Genomic DNA, 16,442 nt, shown 5'->3' on the forward strand with positions numbered 1-16,442 from the left:
CTGGAACACTTATAAATTGCCTACCTGTAAATAGCATACTGTTTTTCCTTGTTAGAACAAGTCTTTAATCTCAGGACAGTACATAGACTAAAACTGCTGAAAATAATAATAAAATAGAGAAAACAGGAAGGGATTGCTGAGCAACATCAAAATTCTGTTGAGAAAAGCAATCACACTTGTAAGTTTTACTCTACCCAGCCTGATACACACTGCACATCACCATGCTTGTGATTACTTGTCTCTTGCTAGATAGAGTAATTTAACCTCCTTAACAGATAATTTATAAATAAACACAGGTACAGTCAGATAAGAACAACATACAGCTAGAAAAATGCAGCAGAATAAAATAAAGCATCTATTTAAGTGACATTGCACAATCTTCTGCTGACAACAGGCAGTTTAGTGCAATTACTCCTCCAAGACACCTGTGCCAAGGACTAAGATTTGGAAGTTACATGTCAGATGAGGGTAGGAATAGTTATTTCAGAATATTTTTCACTATCTAGACAACCAAAAGGGAAGTATTCTGGGTACTTTTAAAAACTGCTTGCTAGAGTTCTTTGGGGTTTTTTTGAGGGGTGGTTTGAATATGAAATGCCAAGAAAAACAAGAAATTCACAATCTTTGTCTCTTCCATATGCTTCACAGGCAGAGAAAGGCTTGAGCACAGTGATACAATAGTCCAGGTGATGTTGCTGAAATGGAGATGGGAAAGGATGAAGGGGAAAGCAGAGGTTTGGCTTCTCAGGCTGAAAAGCCTGCTGACTGTGTCACTGAGGGATGAAAGGAGAGGCTCAGAACAAAGTGCAACACAAGCCTGGGAAAAGGAGCCCCTCTTACCCTGCTGCTCTTCACCTCCAGAAACACTGTACTGATAGATCCTCCTCAGCCTCTGCTCCCAACTCAGGCTGAAAGGAAAGCTACTTGGTTTAGCTGCCAGAGAGGAAACAAGCCACCATCAGGCTTTCTCAAGAACTAGATGGAGAACAGACCCTAGGGAAAGCAATGCTTCTAACAAGGTCAAGTCAACACAAACTAAAAATGAGTGGGAATTCCTCTTTTCCAGCAGTTTGGTTTGTTGATTTCTGTGTTTCTGAAAAGCAACACTACCACATCATCTTCTCGCCTCAAAGGAGGGTCACTGATCTTGTGCAAAACAAACAGCACCAGTACTGGCCTCAGACTGTTGCTCTGCATCTGCAACAGCCTTTACATCCTTGGCACTGCAGCTACACCCTGAGAGACACTCTTGGACTTCCTGAGAGAGAATTCCCACTTCTTTCTTCCAGGAGAACTCGATTTCAGTCTGCCTCAGCCCACGACAGAGATGGCCAGGTGGGACCACATTTTAATGTCTCACTAGAAATCTACCTCCCCTGCAAATGCAGCAAAGCTTCCCACAGAGCCTGTGAGCTGAATTACCACCTCAGAACTGGCTTGGAACACAACTCCCAGTTTAATATTTATAACCAAGATCTTTGGTGTGGAAATCAAAGTGAAAGCAATTAAATTATTCTGATATTAAACTTTTTTTTTTCATCAAACTAATTTCTTGTTTTCCTCTTAATAGCAAAAAAAAAACCACATCTGCATGTATAGTCTGTACCTTATTCCTTGGACTATTTCAGTTTCCTTGTAAGAACCTACATGCCTGAACAATTTGTTGCAGAGATGACACTAATCTCAGGAAACAGCCACGCCTGAACAACTGCTTTCATAAGAGTGGGGACCTATTGATTTCACAGGGTATAACTTTGATCTAGATTTATGATCTAGATTTTTCAGATAACCTCAGAGCTAGCACCAACTTCTTTCCAACACTGACTGCTTCTGCATCATGGTTACTCTTGACGCTGCAACAAGCAATGAAGCGAGTTAAAACCTGACATCTTGATGGGGAAAGACATGATGTCAACATCCCTACTTTCTTTCCTAAATACTTTAGCTATATTTTTCCTCCTCTACAATTCAACACATGGAGAAGTAACTACATAAGGGCTATTTCTGCTGCTTAACAGAACCTTAAAAAACATCAGGCAGCTCATGTTTGAGTATTTTTTTTTTCAGTGAAAACCATTCTTTTTTCAAATTCCCAGGCCAGAGGAAAGAAAAGCAAGCATACTTTAAACCTTTCCATTACACATATAGTTTCTGTTTTTAATATTTTAACATTGACTTATGGTTACAAAATCTACACACGTAAGCTGCACAGAAAGTCTGGCTCTGTGCCCTAAGGTTATTTTAGCAAGGTTTTGCCAACCATGTATTTACATGTGGAGAGCTATTAAGAGCAACTCCTCATGTTTTCTTTTTCTTTTTTTTATATTATTATTATTACAAAGAGATGGATGGGAGAGAGTTTCTTAGTGCCTGCTCAGTCATGTAGAAAAGAGGCAAGTTTCTCTGCATAATTCTGCTAATGGATCTAAAAGTTGGTTCACCTTGTGCTCAGAGTCTTCCTCCTTTTCCCTCTACAGGCTACCAGCTGTGCATCCCATACCAAAACTATTTGCAACAATAACTGATTTTTTAAAAAGGAAAATAAAGAAATAAGCACTCATTTTATAGAGTGACTGCCAACACTGTTTAATATCACATAGGAAGGTCTTTGTGGTGACAGAGGCAGGTCTAGAACAGGCTTCCACATGGCATTTAATGACATCAAAACTTTCCCCTCCTTTTCCACAACCACCCTCAATAAGAGAGTACTGAAATGATTCCCTCCACAGCTCCAGTGACAGCACTTCCAATTTCCTTCTATTAAACATGCAAACACTGACAGATTAGGACCAAATCACGCCTTCATCAGCATCATCACCAAATCATCTCCTTGAAAAACTAAAAAGCTTCCTGAATTTGCTGTTGTAAGTTATGCTTCCCATGTGTACAATCATTATTGATGCTCTCTGAAACCTCTCTAACCTTTCAACATTTTTCTTCAAGACTGGTCCCTGGACACAGTGCTGCAGCGATGGACCTATCAGAGCTTTTTAAAAAGAGGTAACATAACTCTCCCATTCCATTTCCTTCCATAAATAAAGGCATGGATAGCATCAGATGTCTGACATTGTGTCCTGGTTTGAGCCAGGATAAAGTCAGTTTTTCTTTTGCTGATTCCTTTTTTGTCTTTTCAGTGAGCTTTCTTGGAAGCTCCAATTCTACCATTTGTACCCCAGGACCCACAAGTCCTTCTCAGAGTCATTTCTTAGGAAAGTGCCACATGTTATAACTATATTGCATATATGTTACTCCTAGAAGAATGCTTTGGCATTTGGCTGTTCCTTAGATATAATGTTGGCATGGGCTTGGCTTCCTAAGTGATTAAGATCAGTTCAAAACAACAGTCTGCTCTCCTCATTACTCAGTAATTTCCTCAATTTTTATTTCACCTGATAATTTCACCAGTGATCATTTGCTGTTTTCTTCCAGGTATCTGGTGTGAATACAAAACAAAGAGCCAGACACTGATTTCTGCGTGTCCTGATTAGAAACATACCCATTTGCTCATGATTAATTTCCTTTCTAAAACTTTCTGTTAACTCCTTTTAATCCCTTCAACAGAGGTCATGTTGATTTTTTATTGCCTTGCTTATTCTTCAAAATGGGGTTCAAGTTAAGAGTCAATGGTCTTAAGAAATCAACCATAGCAATACTGTTAATCTTACCAACCAGACTTGTGTTCTCAAAAATATAAAGTTAGCTTAGTAGTGCTTTACCCCTGACTTTGCAACTACTGACAGTGACTTTATAATAAATAAAATCATATAAAGATGGAAATAAAGCTCCACCTAAGCCATTCTCCTTTACCAAACACATCTATAACTTTAACACTGCAGTGTTCGTGGAGATAATTTAAACTTAAAAATAGTTCCATGGAAAAGAAGAAATGTAATGTATTCATTCAATTGGAATATTAAAATAATAGCATCCTAAATTTCTATTTTCCAGCAAGTTTTCAGAATGACATAAAATAGAATTTGTACAACTGCTACCTTTGATGTCCTCAGTGCTCTATTACTACATATTACCTTAATGAAGTACATAAATTACAGACTTCACTGTTGAACAACAACAATCATGTTAACACATTCTTTTAATCAGTATTTTCAAGCTAGTCACCCACTTCTTCGTATTTCTGCCAATAAAGTGAACAATAATGTTCTGTAAAATGGACAGAGATCAAGAATTTTGGTAATTCAGTTCACTTCTTGGCATTAACAATTTGTGTTTGTGCCAGAAGAGGTATTCAAAGCAAAAAGGTTGCAACCTTGCTGTGCTAATATAATAAATGCTAATTGTATGTTAATGATATCCATGAATACATGCTAATTACATTCCTTAAAGTGTTCCTTTACATTTCTTTAAGTACTTCATCCTAAATTAAGTAATCAAAGCAGCATGCAGCCATAAGACAAACCAAAAAGTTTCTATTCATTAACAACAATTTCTATAATTTTGTCTTGCTTTGGAAGCAAAAACATGTGAAGTATTAAAAATGGAAGAATATTATTTTAAAGGAAAGAATCTAATCTCCAGTAAAAAAACACACCTACCAACCAGCCCTGGAACTGTCAGCACACAAGTTACCCTGACAGGAGTAGGCAGCTAAGGTACCACACTGCGCCAAAGGGAATTTTTTAAATAAAATAAATTGTACTAACTGTAGACCAACAAAGCTTTTAAAATAAATGGAATCCTACTCAGTGCCCTGTGGTCACCTAATTTCAATTATTTAAAACACAGTTGGCATTCTGCAATTGCTACTCCAGGCAGTGTCTTTGTAACTACTGTGAGGGTAAGCAATTACAAAGCTCAGGCCTGAACTCTTTGTTTGGGTGAAATTTCAGCACAAGTTTTCTTAAGTAATGACTCCCAAGTTTCTCTTCAGAACATCTAAACACTTCTTTTTTCCTGCAAGCAGGACTCAAGATAAGGAAATGAAATATGTTAACTTTATTTTCATCTCCATGATTAAATGACATACTTACTGCCTTTATTGTGTTGCCTTTGCTTCTGTGAACTGAACCCATCAAGTTTCCATTGGCCTTAAAAAAAACCCAGGAACTCAAATAGAAATGTTGACACAGCTTTGCTGTATAAACTGTCTGATAGCTACTGCAAAAATGGAACAGTTATAAAATCCACTGCAGGTTCCTCTAAGTAAAGAGGAGAATTCAGATGCCCTTTTAGTTCCACTGGTGGTTCAGTGGCTGATGAGGATCATAAAAAAATTTAAGTAAAATTATGAAGTAATAACAATGCAACATGGTGGTGACTGAAAAAATTTCTCTAACTCAAAACAGCAGACAAAGCTGGTCTGTGATGCCACTGGAATATTAAATCTACTTGAAAGAACAGGACAGTGACTGACTTTGGTAAGTCTAAATCAATAAATAGTCAGATTCTGTAGTTTGGGAAGCGGTTTATACGTAAAATCAAATCTGTGACATTTTTTTACCACAGCAACTCAATGAAACTGGAAAAGCCCTGTGAAAAGGACAGTCTCACAACCCCTCACACTACTTCCCATGCAGTAAATTATCTCCCTGTAAATCAAGGCCACTGTCTGCAGGAACAGCACACACAGCCTCTGCCATCCTGGGAGCTGTTACCGGTAACCATGGACAAACCACCAACTGGGACAGGGTTCAGTGATTTGCCAAAGATCACCTACATGTGAAACACTCAACCCTCAACTGACTCCCAGGTTTGTTGTCAAATTGCCAGGTTAGTCCTTGTTACACTTTCTTCAAAGTGATTAAATCATCAGAAATCCAAAGGCTGTCATCTTGCAGCCTTTGGAAACAGTTAGCTTTGCATTTATCTAGTAACTGCAACTCCTTCCCACTTGCTGCTTTTTTTATAAATGATCATGGAGGATTAACTTTTTCCACAAGTAGTGCAATTTATTTTGCTGAGGTTATTTGCAGACTGAGCTACCACTGAAAATGAGGAGAAGCAATCTTGCTGCTATTACTGGAATACAACAACACAACTCCATCACCTAGAATTGTATATTGAGAACAAAGTATTTTCATATGGAAACAAATATATCCAAATATAAAATATATCAATATATAAATATATTATTAAATATGTAAACATATCTAGTATATATGCTTATAATCACATATAACTCTGTGTGTTTATATATAATCCATAATCTTAAAAAAAGCTTAACTAGGGAGTAATTTTATTTTTGGTACCATACAAAACTACAACACAAAACTGCACTATAATAAGAGGCAGGCCTTATAAGATTTTGAAACAAAAAGGTAACTAGAAAAACAAGTCTACCCTGAATAAAACATAGTATTCAATGTATTTGTACATTCATTGAGAAAATGTTTAAGCAGCAGCATTTCACCAATTACAAAACCCAAAAGACATGAAGCCTTACAACATCAGAAGTCGATCTTTCCTAAAAGGTTTCTGCTTTTTTCAACCCTTTGTAGTTCCAACTGGTTTTTTTCCTTGTAGGATGTTAGGTTTAGTCTTAGGTATGTCATGATTTTTTTTAAAGTGGACCTCAAAAATACAACTGGTATCATCTTCCCTTGTGATTGTCTCCCTGGGTTTTTGCAGCAAGACACATTCAGGCTCAGGGTCTCCAGCACATACCTTTACAACACAAGTTAGTGCTTTTGTTAGACTCTTAAGTTCCTATATGCTTTTTGGCACTGCCATCCAGTTTTGATCTTTCCAACAGAGAGGCGTAAACCCCCAGCCTTTATAGATAACTACTTACTTTCAGGTTTTGAATCCACTACTGCATGATGCATTTCTTTCAGCTGGAACCGTGCTCTTTGCAGTCTCTGCTCTGCATGGAACAACTTTTGAGAGAGAATTGGACACTCAGAAACTCCTTCCTTTGAAATGCATATTCAAACAACTAAAACAAAGGAGTATCAAAAAGAATCCCAAAGATAAAAAATGGCAGCTCTAAGCATCTGGTGATTGTCAGTTTCACAAAGTACCAGAACAAATTTTTGACAATTGGGCTGGGTTTACTTGATATTCTCTAGTGTTAATCAAGGAAAGTAATCTTGTTCTCCCAAGTGACTTGTTCTCTATGGCAGAAATTCATTAAACAATTTTCAAACAAAAACATGATTGGCTTGGACCTTACAACACACACAAAAAAGAGACAGCAAGAATCAGGATTGCAGCAGGTAACTACCCTGATACTGCAGTTCTTCAATGCAGCTGAGTTGTCACAGCAACCCACTGTCCAACTTGAGAGCACACTGGAAAGCTTGTTGCCAACCAACAGCCAGTTGACATAGAGATGTGTACTAAGAGCTGGAATTGGCTGGATTCTACATTTGTCTTACTTTTGAGCTCACTCAGGTTTGAGCAAAGACCCAACACCTTGAAAGTCTGCTGATTCACATTGTTTACACACCCTGATACAGACTGTAACACTAGACATCTGGGGGGTTTTCACCTTTTACGAGTGTTGAAGTTCGTATTACTGAATTTGGTGAGATGATACAACAATATGGCACTGGATTTTATGAAGGTATCTTGTTTTGACAACACAGCTCAGGAATAAAACTCACCCTTATATCCACATGTCAACAGCTTACAGTGCTTCCTAGAACATCATCTTTGTCACACTTGGGGACTAAAATCCCAAGGTTACTCCTGAATAGCTATTCCCCCCACCTATTGAAAAGCTGAGATATTTGCTGTGCTACTGAGCACCTCAAATTGTAGTGCAGGTGCACAGAGATACAGATCAAACTAAGGAAGCATTTGTTCACTACCATAAATACAAAGAATTCTCTCTAGGTGCTACACCAGTAAGTCATGGAACATTTCCTGGGCCTGCTAAATGATGTCATTTGTAGCTGAGGCAGCCAAGTACTTTGAATGAGGCGATCTTGACTTGCAGGGTCAGGCCTCTTCCCTTAAAATGTACATAAATATTTCAATTTTAAATGGGATTTAATTTTCTGATGTTGGAAGAAACTGTACTGCTGTTCTTGATGTAGCTTTTTTAACATATGATTTGCAAAAAAAAGGTCAATAGCTAGTTATTTTAATAGATACGCTTTTATGTCAGTACCTGATTTTTTTGTTCTTGTTTCTGTTGAGCCAAAGATTCTTCTCTCTCTCTTTCTAGGCGAAGTTGTCTTGCTATTTCAAGCATTTGTTGATGATTTTGTACTGTCTCCACCTACAGCAAGTGGATAAATAGTGCATGTTACTGTCAGATAGTTGAGAAATGCATTAAAGAGATCGTATGTCTTACAAGCCCACTTAGCACTTCCTTTCCATACATGCTACTACTCAGAAATGACAGCAAAGTACTGGACTCAAGATTCTTAAAAGCTCTGGACAAACGCCTGGGGAGATTCCCTGTAGGTCAATTAGTTATTTGATTCCTTCCTAGACATGCTGTGTGTTTATCTTAATCCTTGTTTGCATTCCAAAATCAGAGTTGCAAGCCAAGGCTTATGACACTGAAATGGAATAGTGTTACTTCTCTCATTACCCGCTTCTTGAGACGCTCTGTTCTTTTGATGAGTTGATCTTTCTCCTCTTCCATTGCACTGATGTCCTAAAAAGCAGAAGAAAAATAAAGAAATCTTAATTTAGTATGGACCAGACTAAATTCTGCTCAAATTAATAAGAAAATCAGGGTTCTTCTCTGACTACACTGATGTGGTTATAATTTTATTGATCTATGATCAGAACATCCAGGATTTCAATCTCTCTTCTCTCTTACTTCCCCCACAGCTCCCACTCTCTTTAGGCTAAAATTCCTTCATCTGCATCCTTGACTATTAGTATGCACATTACAAATCAAAGCAGGTGATTTTCTCTAAACTAAAAACAAACAGAAACAACCAAGCAAAAACTAACATGAATTCAACAGCTGATGCAGTCAAACAAATGCTCTTAATGTTACCATCATTACTCAGTTCCTGGCAGACAGTTTTGCATGAAGTTGCCCTCAGGTGATGTTTGCTGTCACTTTTTGTATTAAAATTGTGTTGAAAATAAACATTTTCTAGTGCTAAAGCATGCATCTGATCATTATTCTCCTTTAATCCTATCTTACAACAGCAGGACTCCACAGATTGATGAGAGAAAGAGAAATAAATTCTCCAAATTTAGGCCCTATCTCAACATTTGCTTAATTTGTCCATATGTCTTTCCTGAAGAGCCAGACCCACACTTAAATATTTTGCTGAAACAGGGCAAATGTCTCTGCTTAACACCTCAGCCACAGAGGATCATCTTTTTGGTTGACATAAGCTCTTCATTCATTCAGCACCCTCTGAAATGATTACCCTGGACCAGGAGAGTAAAAGGCTTGGTATCAGTTTGGAGGAAAGGGAGTTCTAATATTTGAAAACCATTTGAGAATCTTGGCAGCTTCATTTTCCAATCTGCTTCACAAAGCTCAGTCCCAGGCACGAGCGAGGGCTCTCATCTGTTTGCCAACAAAGAACAGTTCCAAAAAGGCAGCTGCAGTGCCTACCAGCTCTGACCTCTACAGCTTAGGCCTTCAATGAGCCCATGAAACCAAAAACAGAAATGCCATTAAAAAAAAATAAAATCTAAGCAAAAGCAATGCGATTGTTAGATTTTTTTTTTACCCTTCTTATTTCTGCAGTAGATAAACCAGATGTTTTGAGCTGCTCACACTCCTTATGTAGGTTTTTGAAGGCTTCCATTGTTTCTTCATACTATAAAATGAAATAAAAACCATGCAGAATGAGCTCTGTGTCTAAGGATTTTCAGATCAACATGTTGCTTTACTACTAGGACAGTAAATATAGAAATATGGGGAGAACAAGAATTAAAAGCATTTTTTCATCAAAAGCTTGTCAGCTTGTAAAGCAAAAAATGAAAAATCACAGTGAACTTTCTTCCATTTGAAAGTAACCCAGGAGCTTCACAATTTCTTTAGTATTTTCATATCTTTCCATATAATACAAAGTGTATTTTCAAAGCAGGAAGAGAAGATGTTCCCTGAAAGGGACAATGCTATTTAACAAGTTATTCTTTCTTACTATAAATCTGTGCATATCACATCTGTGAATTTATCAGCCCAAAAAAGAAAGAGCTTGATCTAACAACATGCTTGATGGAAGGAATGGGGCTTGGATTTACAGAGCACTGAGCTTCAATCCAGCAAAGTGCTCCAAGACCACACCTGATTTAATGTGTGAAAACCAGGTTTGAGCCATTGCATAATCATGGCCTCAGTATAACTGAGAGATTGATAGAAGTAGTTTGGTAGTTAGAAAGAAGTAGACAGTGTGCTACTTCCACACCAGTACATTGCCCACCAGTAATCTTAAACTGAGAGGCAGTGTGAAAGTTTGTGTGGGTAGAGAAATAACAGAGGACAGAAAGAGTTTAGAAACATGGATAGGAAATTAAATTTAGATTGGACTTGGAGAAATGCAAGCTGAGATATAAGGAAAGATAATCTCCACAGAAACAGCCATTCAATAAGCTGGGAAAATCTAAAAAGAGACTATCAGGTCATTTTTTTACTTCCTGGAAAGTGGAATTGATACGAATGTTGAGCACAAAATGGCAAAGCAAAGGCCAGGTCAAACACAGGCACCACATCCCTGAGAAGTGAAGCAGCAATTCCATTCTATAAAACCCTGGGGAACCAGCATCTAGAAAGCTCTGTTCATTTCTGGTTGTTTCAAGATCAGGCATACACTGACAAGCTGGAATGAATTAAAAAACACAATAAAATGGCTACTGAGAAGACGAGAAAATAATAGAGATAGAGCCTGATTAAATGGCAAATAGAGGTAAGATTAGGCATGTGCACACTGGACAATGGAGACCAAGTTACAAACAGGCAGGAGTAAATATCCAACTGGCCTGCATTATATCACTTATGCATTAGAGAAGTTAAGTCCTTGAACAAATAATGAAATAGCAGGTAGTCTCTGAGCAACTGTATTTCTGATTGCTATGTCCAACAGCTTTCCTCTGTGTGGAGTCTCTACTTCTTTCAAAAGGGAAGTTCAGTGAGTCTTTTCCTTATTGGGACACAAAGACTAATGGTAAGGTTCCAACACAGGCACAGCACAGTCTCCCAGCTCATAGGAAGAGAAGGTTTCTTCCTTTCAGCAAATAAAAGCTGCAGCCTCCTCATCTGCACCCAAGATGAGTGACACACTCAAATGACCAAAGAACACCCAGGTTCCTGCACTGGAAAGAAACATTCCCTGGACCTGGGGGCAACTCACTGAGGACTGGACAACTAAATTTATGCCTGAGGTTTCTTAGCTTTTATACACAGTGCAGCCAATCTGAACTCCAAATCCCAACACAGTTGGGAAGGTGGCAAGTTCCCTGAGTATCTTGTTCAATTAATTTACAAATGGGCATTTGAGCTTGATTCTACACACCCATAAAACTTGACCATGTTCTAAGATCACCAAACTCTCATGTTTGAAATATTTCTCATAAAATACACTATTGCAAGTCTATCTAAACACTTTGGGCTATACTCTTTAATTCATTAGTGTCTAAATATTTGCATAGCAATGCTAAATTACATCAGGGCACTCTATTACCCCAGCTTCTGTTTTGAATTAATCAGCAGGGCATTAGCTTAATAAGACAGTTATATTAGTGTAATCCCAAAAAGGATAATATCTTACGTAATGGAAATAATGGAGTTGGATATTTATACATATTAAGGCTGTGACATACTGAAAAAAAGATACAAGCTGCATTCCTTTCTCTCTCTCCTACTTCTGCTTAGCTATTCCAAGTTATAAATCAAATACTGTTAGTGGTAACATAAAAAAAATAGAAGACTTAATCAAGCTTCACTCAGACTATGCAGGTTTGCTGAAGCACAGTTAATAAATCAAGTTACCTGCTATAAACATTCAAAGCCACTGATTTTTCAAATCACTATACATAAAAGCATGGAAAACTGGATAAAAATTATGTAAATCTGTACCTCAGATAATACAGATCTAAAACTATAACTTTGGTTCACTTTAAGCTTTACATTTCAAACCCACCCACTCTATCTAAAATCAACAGTTAATGTTCACAAAAGAAGTGGGAACATAATGAGTAGAAATGTCAGCCCAGGAAAAAGGAATTTTTTTACTTATTCACAAAAAAAAAATAAAAATGGTTGAAGCAGAAGAGGGATAAGACTAATGCAAATATTAGGTGCTAAATACTGTACAATGATTTGACAATTAGAAGACAATGGCTTCTGGTCATAACATTTTGTGGACCAGTTTGAAGTAGTAATTTATAAAGTTAAAAATAACCATGTTGTAGTTCATAGGGGAAAAAAAAGTGTTTAAAATTAAGAAATAAAAATCTGCCTTGGACAACATGGCTCTAAGCATTTTTTAGCACCCAGTACCTAATGGACTTACAACCTTTTAATTCAATGCTACCTATTATTATACAATTTCAGGGTTATTGGAAGAAAGACGGTCAAGACATAATTCTAATTACCAATCTTTGCTCATCCTCAATTTCAACACACTCTTAGCATAACTTACTTGAACTGGTATCTCAACAGTAACTCCTCAGTACGTTTCTCCCTCCTCCTATTGGCACTTCAATTATAAAATGTTGGCATTCATGACAAATGGTACCTGTTTGTTGTTGTCAGCCACAGTATCATCCTGTAGGAATTCTGCTGGAACTTCCAGCTTTACTAAGAAACGTGCCAGGTAAGCTCTTTTCTTGAGTTCACTGGTCCTCTGAAGAAGCCAGTGTAAGAGAGGATGGATTACAGGTTTGCTTCCAGTAATTAACCCTTGGCGAAATGCACTCCTGTATGAAAACAAGAGAAGTACCAATAAATCTCCAACTAAAGAACATTGGCTTGGAACAAACAGTTTGCAATATTTTGACATTCCACTTGCCTCATGATTTTCCTAGTGCAGTTAGGAGAGAACATTCATGATGGCCGGTTGATATTTATGAACACGATTCTACTGCGAGATGGATAAAACACTTTTATCCTTCAGGAATAAAAGCAAAGTGGGAAGACTGCGGGTTTCCCGGGTGATAACCTGGGGCACGAAGGTGCAATCCAACCTTGGTCTGGAAGGGGCTGACCCTGCCAGTCGTGCGGCACCCTCTCCTGGTTCACTCTGCAATAGCAGCTGCTGCAGCGGGGCCCGAGGGCAGCTCAACCCGCAGGAGCGTTTTGGGGACATCCCCTACCCCAGAGCCTGTAAGGCCCGAGGGACCAGCTGTCTCCAAGGCGTTACACACACCCACTGGGGCAGTCGAGGTCAAAAATATGCACAGCTACTGAATTAAGGGCCGTAGAAGCTGTGAAGTATGTTTTAGTGTGCTTTGTAGACAAAAAGATACTTACACATCTGATACACTCCCTGGAGGTTTGTATTTGAGGATACCAAGAAGGCTCAACATTCTTTTAGCTGTTTGTTCTGGCAGCTCCTCTCTAATGTCAACAGCATGCTAAATAGTAAAGAAAAAAAATAATAATTATCCCGTTTGTCCAGGCCATGTTAACTAACTAGCAACATGAATTTACTTTATTCATTTACGACATGTCAATGAAATGAGATGTTCCATACAGAACATCCTCTTTTATCACTAAACTTCAATTATCTTCTAATGGATTTTTCTCCAACATGTATTCAGGTAAATTTATCCCAGGTATACAGTTTCTTAGCTCATGGGACCTCATCTGTGCAAACTGATTACTTCCACCACAGAAATGAGATATTCAAGCACACCAAGGCACAGGTATCTGGGTCCAAGTGTATGAATGATCCCTCCTAATCTTCCACTTTTGGTAGCCTCAAAGGAGAAAGATTCAAGTTATTCTAACAGCTAAGTCTAGAGGTTCAGTTCTTGACCAGTTCCTGCCCTGTGGCCATGTGCAAGACACGTCCTGACTTTTGACTTAAGAACTCAGTGGTTGTCAGTAGAAAGCAAGTTAAGAGCTGTATCCCAAGGAAAAATACCCAGTATCCCTGGCCCTAGAAACATTTGCTAGTTTGCCAAACACATAGATGTATAGACAGAAAGGATTCTTGCCAGGGACATTCATTTCCAGGAAGATTCATACAAGCTATTTTTGTAATCCAAGCATGCCATAAGATTACACAGAGCCAGACCTAAATAAAAGCAATTTTTTTTGTGTTGAGCCCATTTAGGATGTTTGCGATTATGCAGGTCTAAGCACCTCTGATTGCCTTCCTTACCTTTGGGTCAATCTCCCCCAGAACATCACTGAGCAGCTGCAACAGCTGCACTGACTCTAAGGAGTCAAAAGTGATTAAATTGTAGTTCTTCCTGAAGGGCTCCTGATTGAGCTTCTCAACAATGAACTGGATTTGATCACTCATAATGGTGTCCTGGAAAAACCTCTGCAGAGGAGACAGAAGAGCTGTCGGGAGGCCTCGGAGAGAAGAGGGAGCTGGGAGCTGCCGGGACGGCGGGCGAAGGCCCCACCTCAGCGAGGCCCAGGGCGGCCCGGAGGCGGTAAGCGGGCACTGGGCTCGGCGGGGCCCAGCCCGGCCGTCCCCTCAGCCCCGGGGTCGCCCCGTGGTTTACGAAGGGAAGGTCCGACCCCTCACGGAGGCCGCTGGGAGAGGCAGCCGGGCCCGCACCCCAGGGCCCCCGCCCCAGCGCCCTGAGGTGACCGAGCGGCCTCGTCCTTCGCCCCCCGCGCGCGCGCCTCCCTCCCGGTCACCCTGGTAACGGTTGCCAGGCCAGGGCGGTGACGTCACTTCCGATGCCAACGCGCGAGGCCGGAGCGGGCCGGGGCGCGGGGGCGCATGCGCAGAGCGGTGCCGTGCGTGGCGGGCCGGGCCGGGCCGGGCCGGGCCCTCTCCGGTGCTCCCTGCTTCGCAGCCGGCTCCGGGCTGAGGGGAGGCACCGGGGAGCAGCCCCGGGAGGCCTCCCGATGGCGTCGCGGTCTGCCCGGGGTAGCTCTTCCAGCCCTTCCCACCGCGCTTTGCCAAGCTGTCGGAAAGCGCAGTCTTCCCATCCCGAATTGGGCAGGAATGGGGATTTTTTTTTTTTATCCCCAGCTCCTGACAGGAGGGCAGCTGGTGGTGCCAGGGCAGCAGGCCCTGTCCCCCGCCGTGCTGGGAGGCAGAGCCAGGTCTCTCATGGGGCTTCTCCACAGCTCAAGTGCTCTTGATGTGAGGAGAGGCAGAAATAGGCTTGAGATTCACCCTTTATACTTAGCTTTGCGTTCCTTAAGAGGGAGGCTGTTGTCGCATGTGTAGGAGATTAACTAACAGATGGGTGCATTTACCCAATTAAGGTTTCTGGCAGCCTTTGAGAGCATAAAGAGATGTCAGGTGTGGCTGGTGCTCCTACCAGGTGAGTTGTTACTTCATTTCTTTGACATGGAAAAGTGCACAGAGGATTCGTGTGGACCTGGAATGGCAGTCCTGTGCCCAGGCTTCATTAGGGGCAGATGGCAAATTTATGTCCTCAGGGTTGAGCCTCAGTTATCAGTGTGCCTCAAAGTAGCAGTAAATACGTAGTGCTAGCTGTGCTAAATCTGAAACAAGGACAGGAACTTCAGAAACACCAAACAGACAAAACTAGACTATACATTAAAATTGTTTACAAACCAGGTGACTCTTCATCTGCAAGTTTTTAGTTGCTAATCCTCAAAAACCCATGGTTAGACCTTGAATAGGTGGATTTTGGAGCCTCTGCTATTGCAATTAGCTTCTTGAATAGTCTCAGGATCCCATGTGATTCCACAGATGATGGATTAAAATACGCAGTGAGTCATATTTAAATTGGTGCCAGCTGAAATGCACAGGTTGTAAATCACTGCAGAATTTGACTCAGTAAATAGCAATTATAAATGTAATATTTTGCAATTCTAAGCACTGCACCCATCTTGGGTTAGCTCCTTTTTACTTTCTGAAGAACAGAAAATGCTTCACCAAGAATAATTTTGGTCTTCACAGGAAGCCTGAAAAGTGACACTGGCTTTTAACTGGCTAAACTAAGTTACTGAGGGGATGGATGGGTTGCTTGTGATTGTGTATGAAAGCTGTGGTAGAGCCAGGAACATAATCCAAGTCTCCTGACTGCTGGATTTGAACTTTAAAACCAGATCATGTTTCCTTTGTGCTTTCAGTCCATACACTGACCTTTAGGAACTGTATTTACCTACAAGTTCCCAGAAGAGATCTACTTTCACTTGACGTGCTTTTCTGGTATCAGTTACACTTTTCTTCTGATGAGTATTTTGAGTGTAGAGAACACAAAGAGCAAATGGAAATGGTATTTCCTGCGGAGGAGTGAGGGGCCAGGTCTGCTCCCTGTAGGCAGCACTCGTAGGTAACAGGGAGTGGTGGATGTGGGTCCACCACTTTGTGCTAGAGAAACACTTTAAGTAAATACTGTTACACATCTTATCTTCAGACCTTGGTGCAGAGGAGAGTGCAATTGTGTCCAAAGTG

General features: G+C 40.1%; 1 protein-coding gene across 4 annotated transcripts in view; it reads right to left on the reverse strand.

The window, feature by feature from the left end:
- The window catches only part of IFT81 (intraflagellar transport 81), a 38,521-nt gene extending 23,836 nt beyond the window's left edge, over positions 1 to 14,685 (reverse strand). For all 4 annotated transcript variants that reach the window (XM_051634224.1, XM_051634223.1, XM_051634225.1 and 1 more), the window contains exons 1-7: positions 14,211 to 14,685; positions 13,355 to 13,458; positions 12,621 to 12,801; positions 9,612 to 9,701; positions 8,501 to 8,566; positions 8,072 to 8,182; positions 6,749 to 6,833 (exon numbers count right to left, since the gene is read on the reverse strand). In XM_051634224.1, coding sequence (XP_051490184.1) covers positions 6,749 to 6,833; positions 8,072 to 8,182; positions 8,501 to 8,566; positions 9,612 to 9,701; positions 12,621 to 12,801; positions 13,355 to 13,458; positions 14,211 to 14,354 — 781 coding nt within the window. In that variant the 5' untranslated portion in view covers positions 14,355 to 14,685. The remainder of the gene's footprint in view (positions 1 to 6,748; positions 6,834 to 8,071; positions 8,183 to 8,500; positions 8,567 to 9,611; positions 9,702 to 12,620; positions 12,802 to 13,354; positions 13,459 to 14,210) is intronic.
- Between the last annotated feature and the right edge of the window lie 1,757 nt (positions 14,686 to 16,442).

Source organism: Apus apus, chromosome 16 (assembly GCF_020740795.1).
Source record: "Apus apus isolate bApuApu2 chromosome 16, bApuApu2.pri.cur, whole genome shotgun sequence".
NCBI lineage: Eukaryota > Metazoa > Chordata > Aves > Apodiformes > Apodidae > Apus > Apus apus.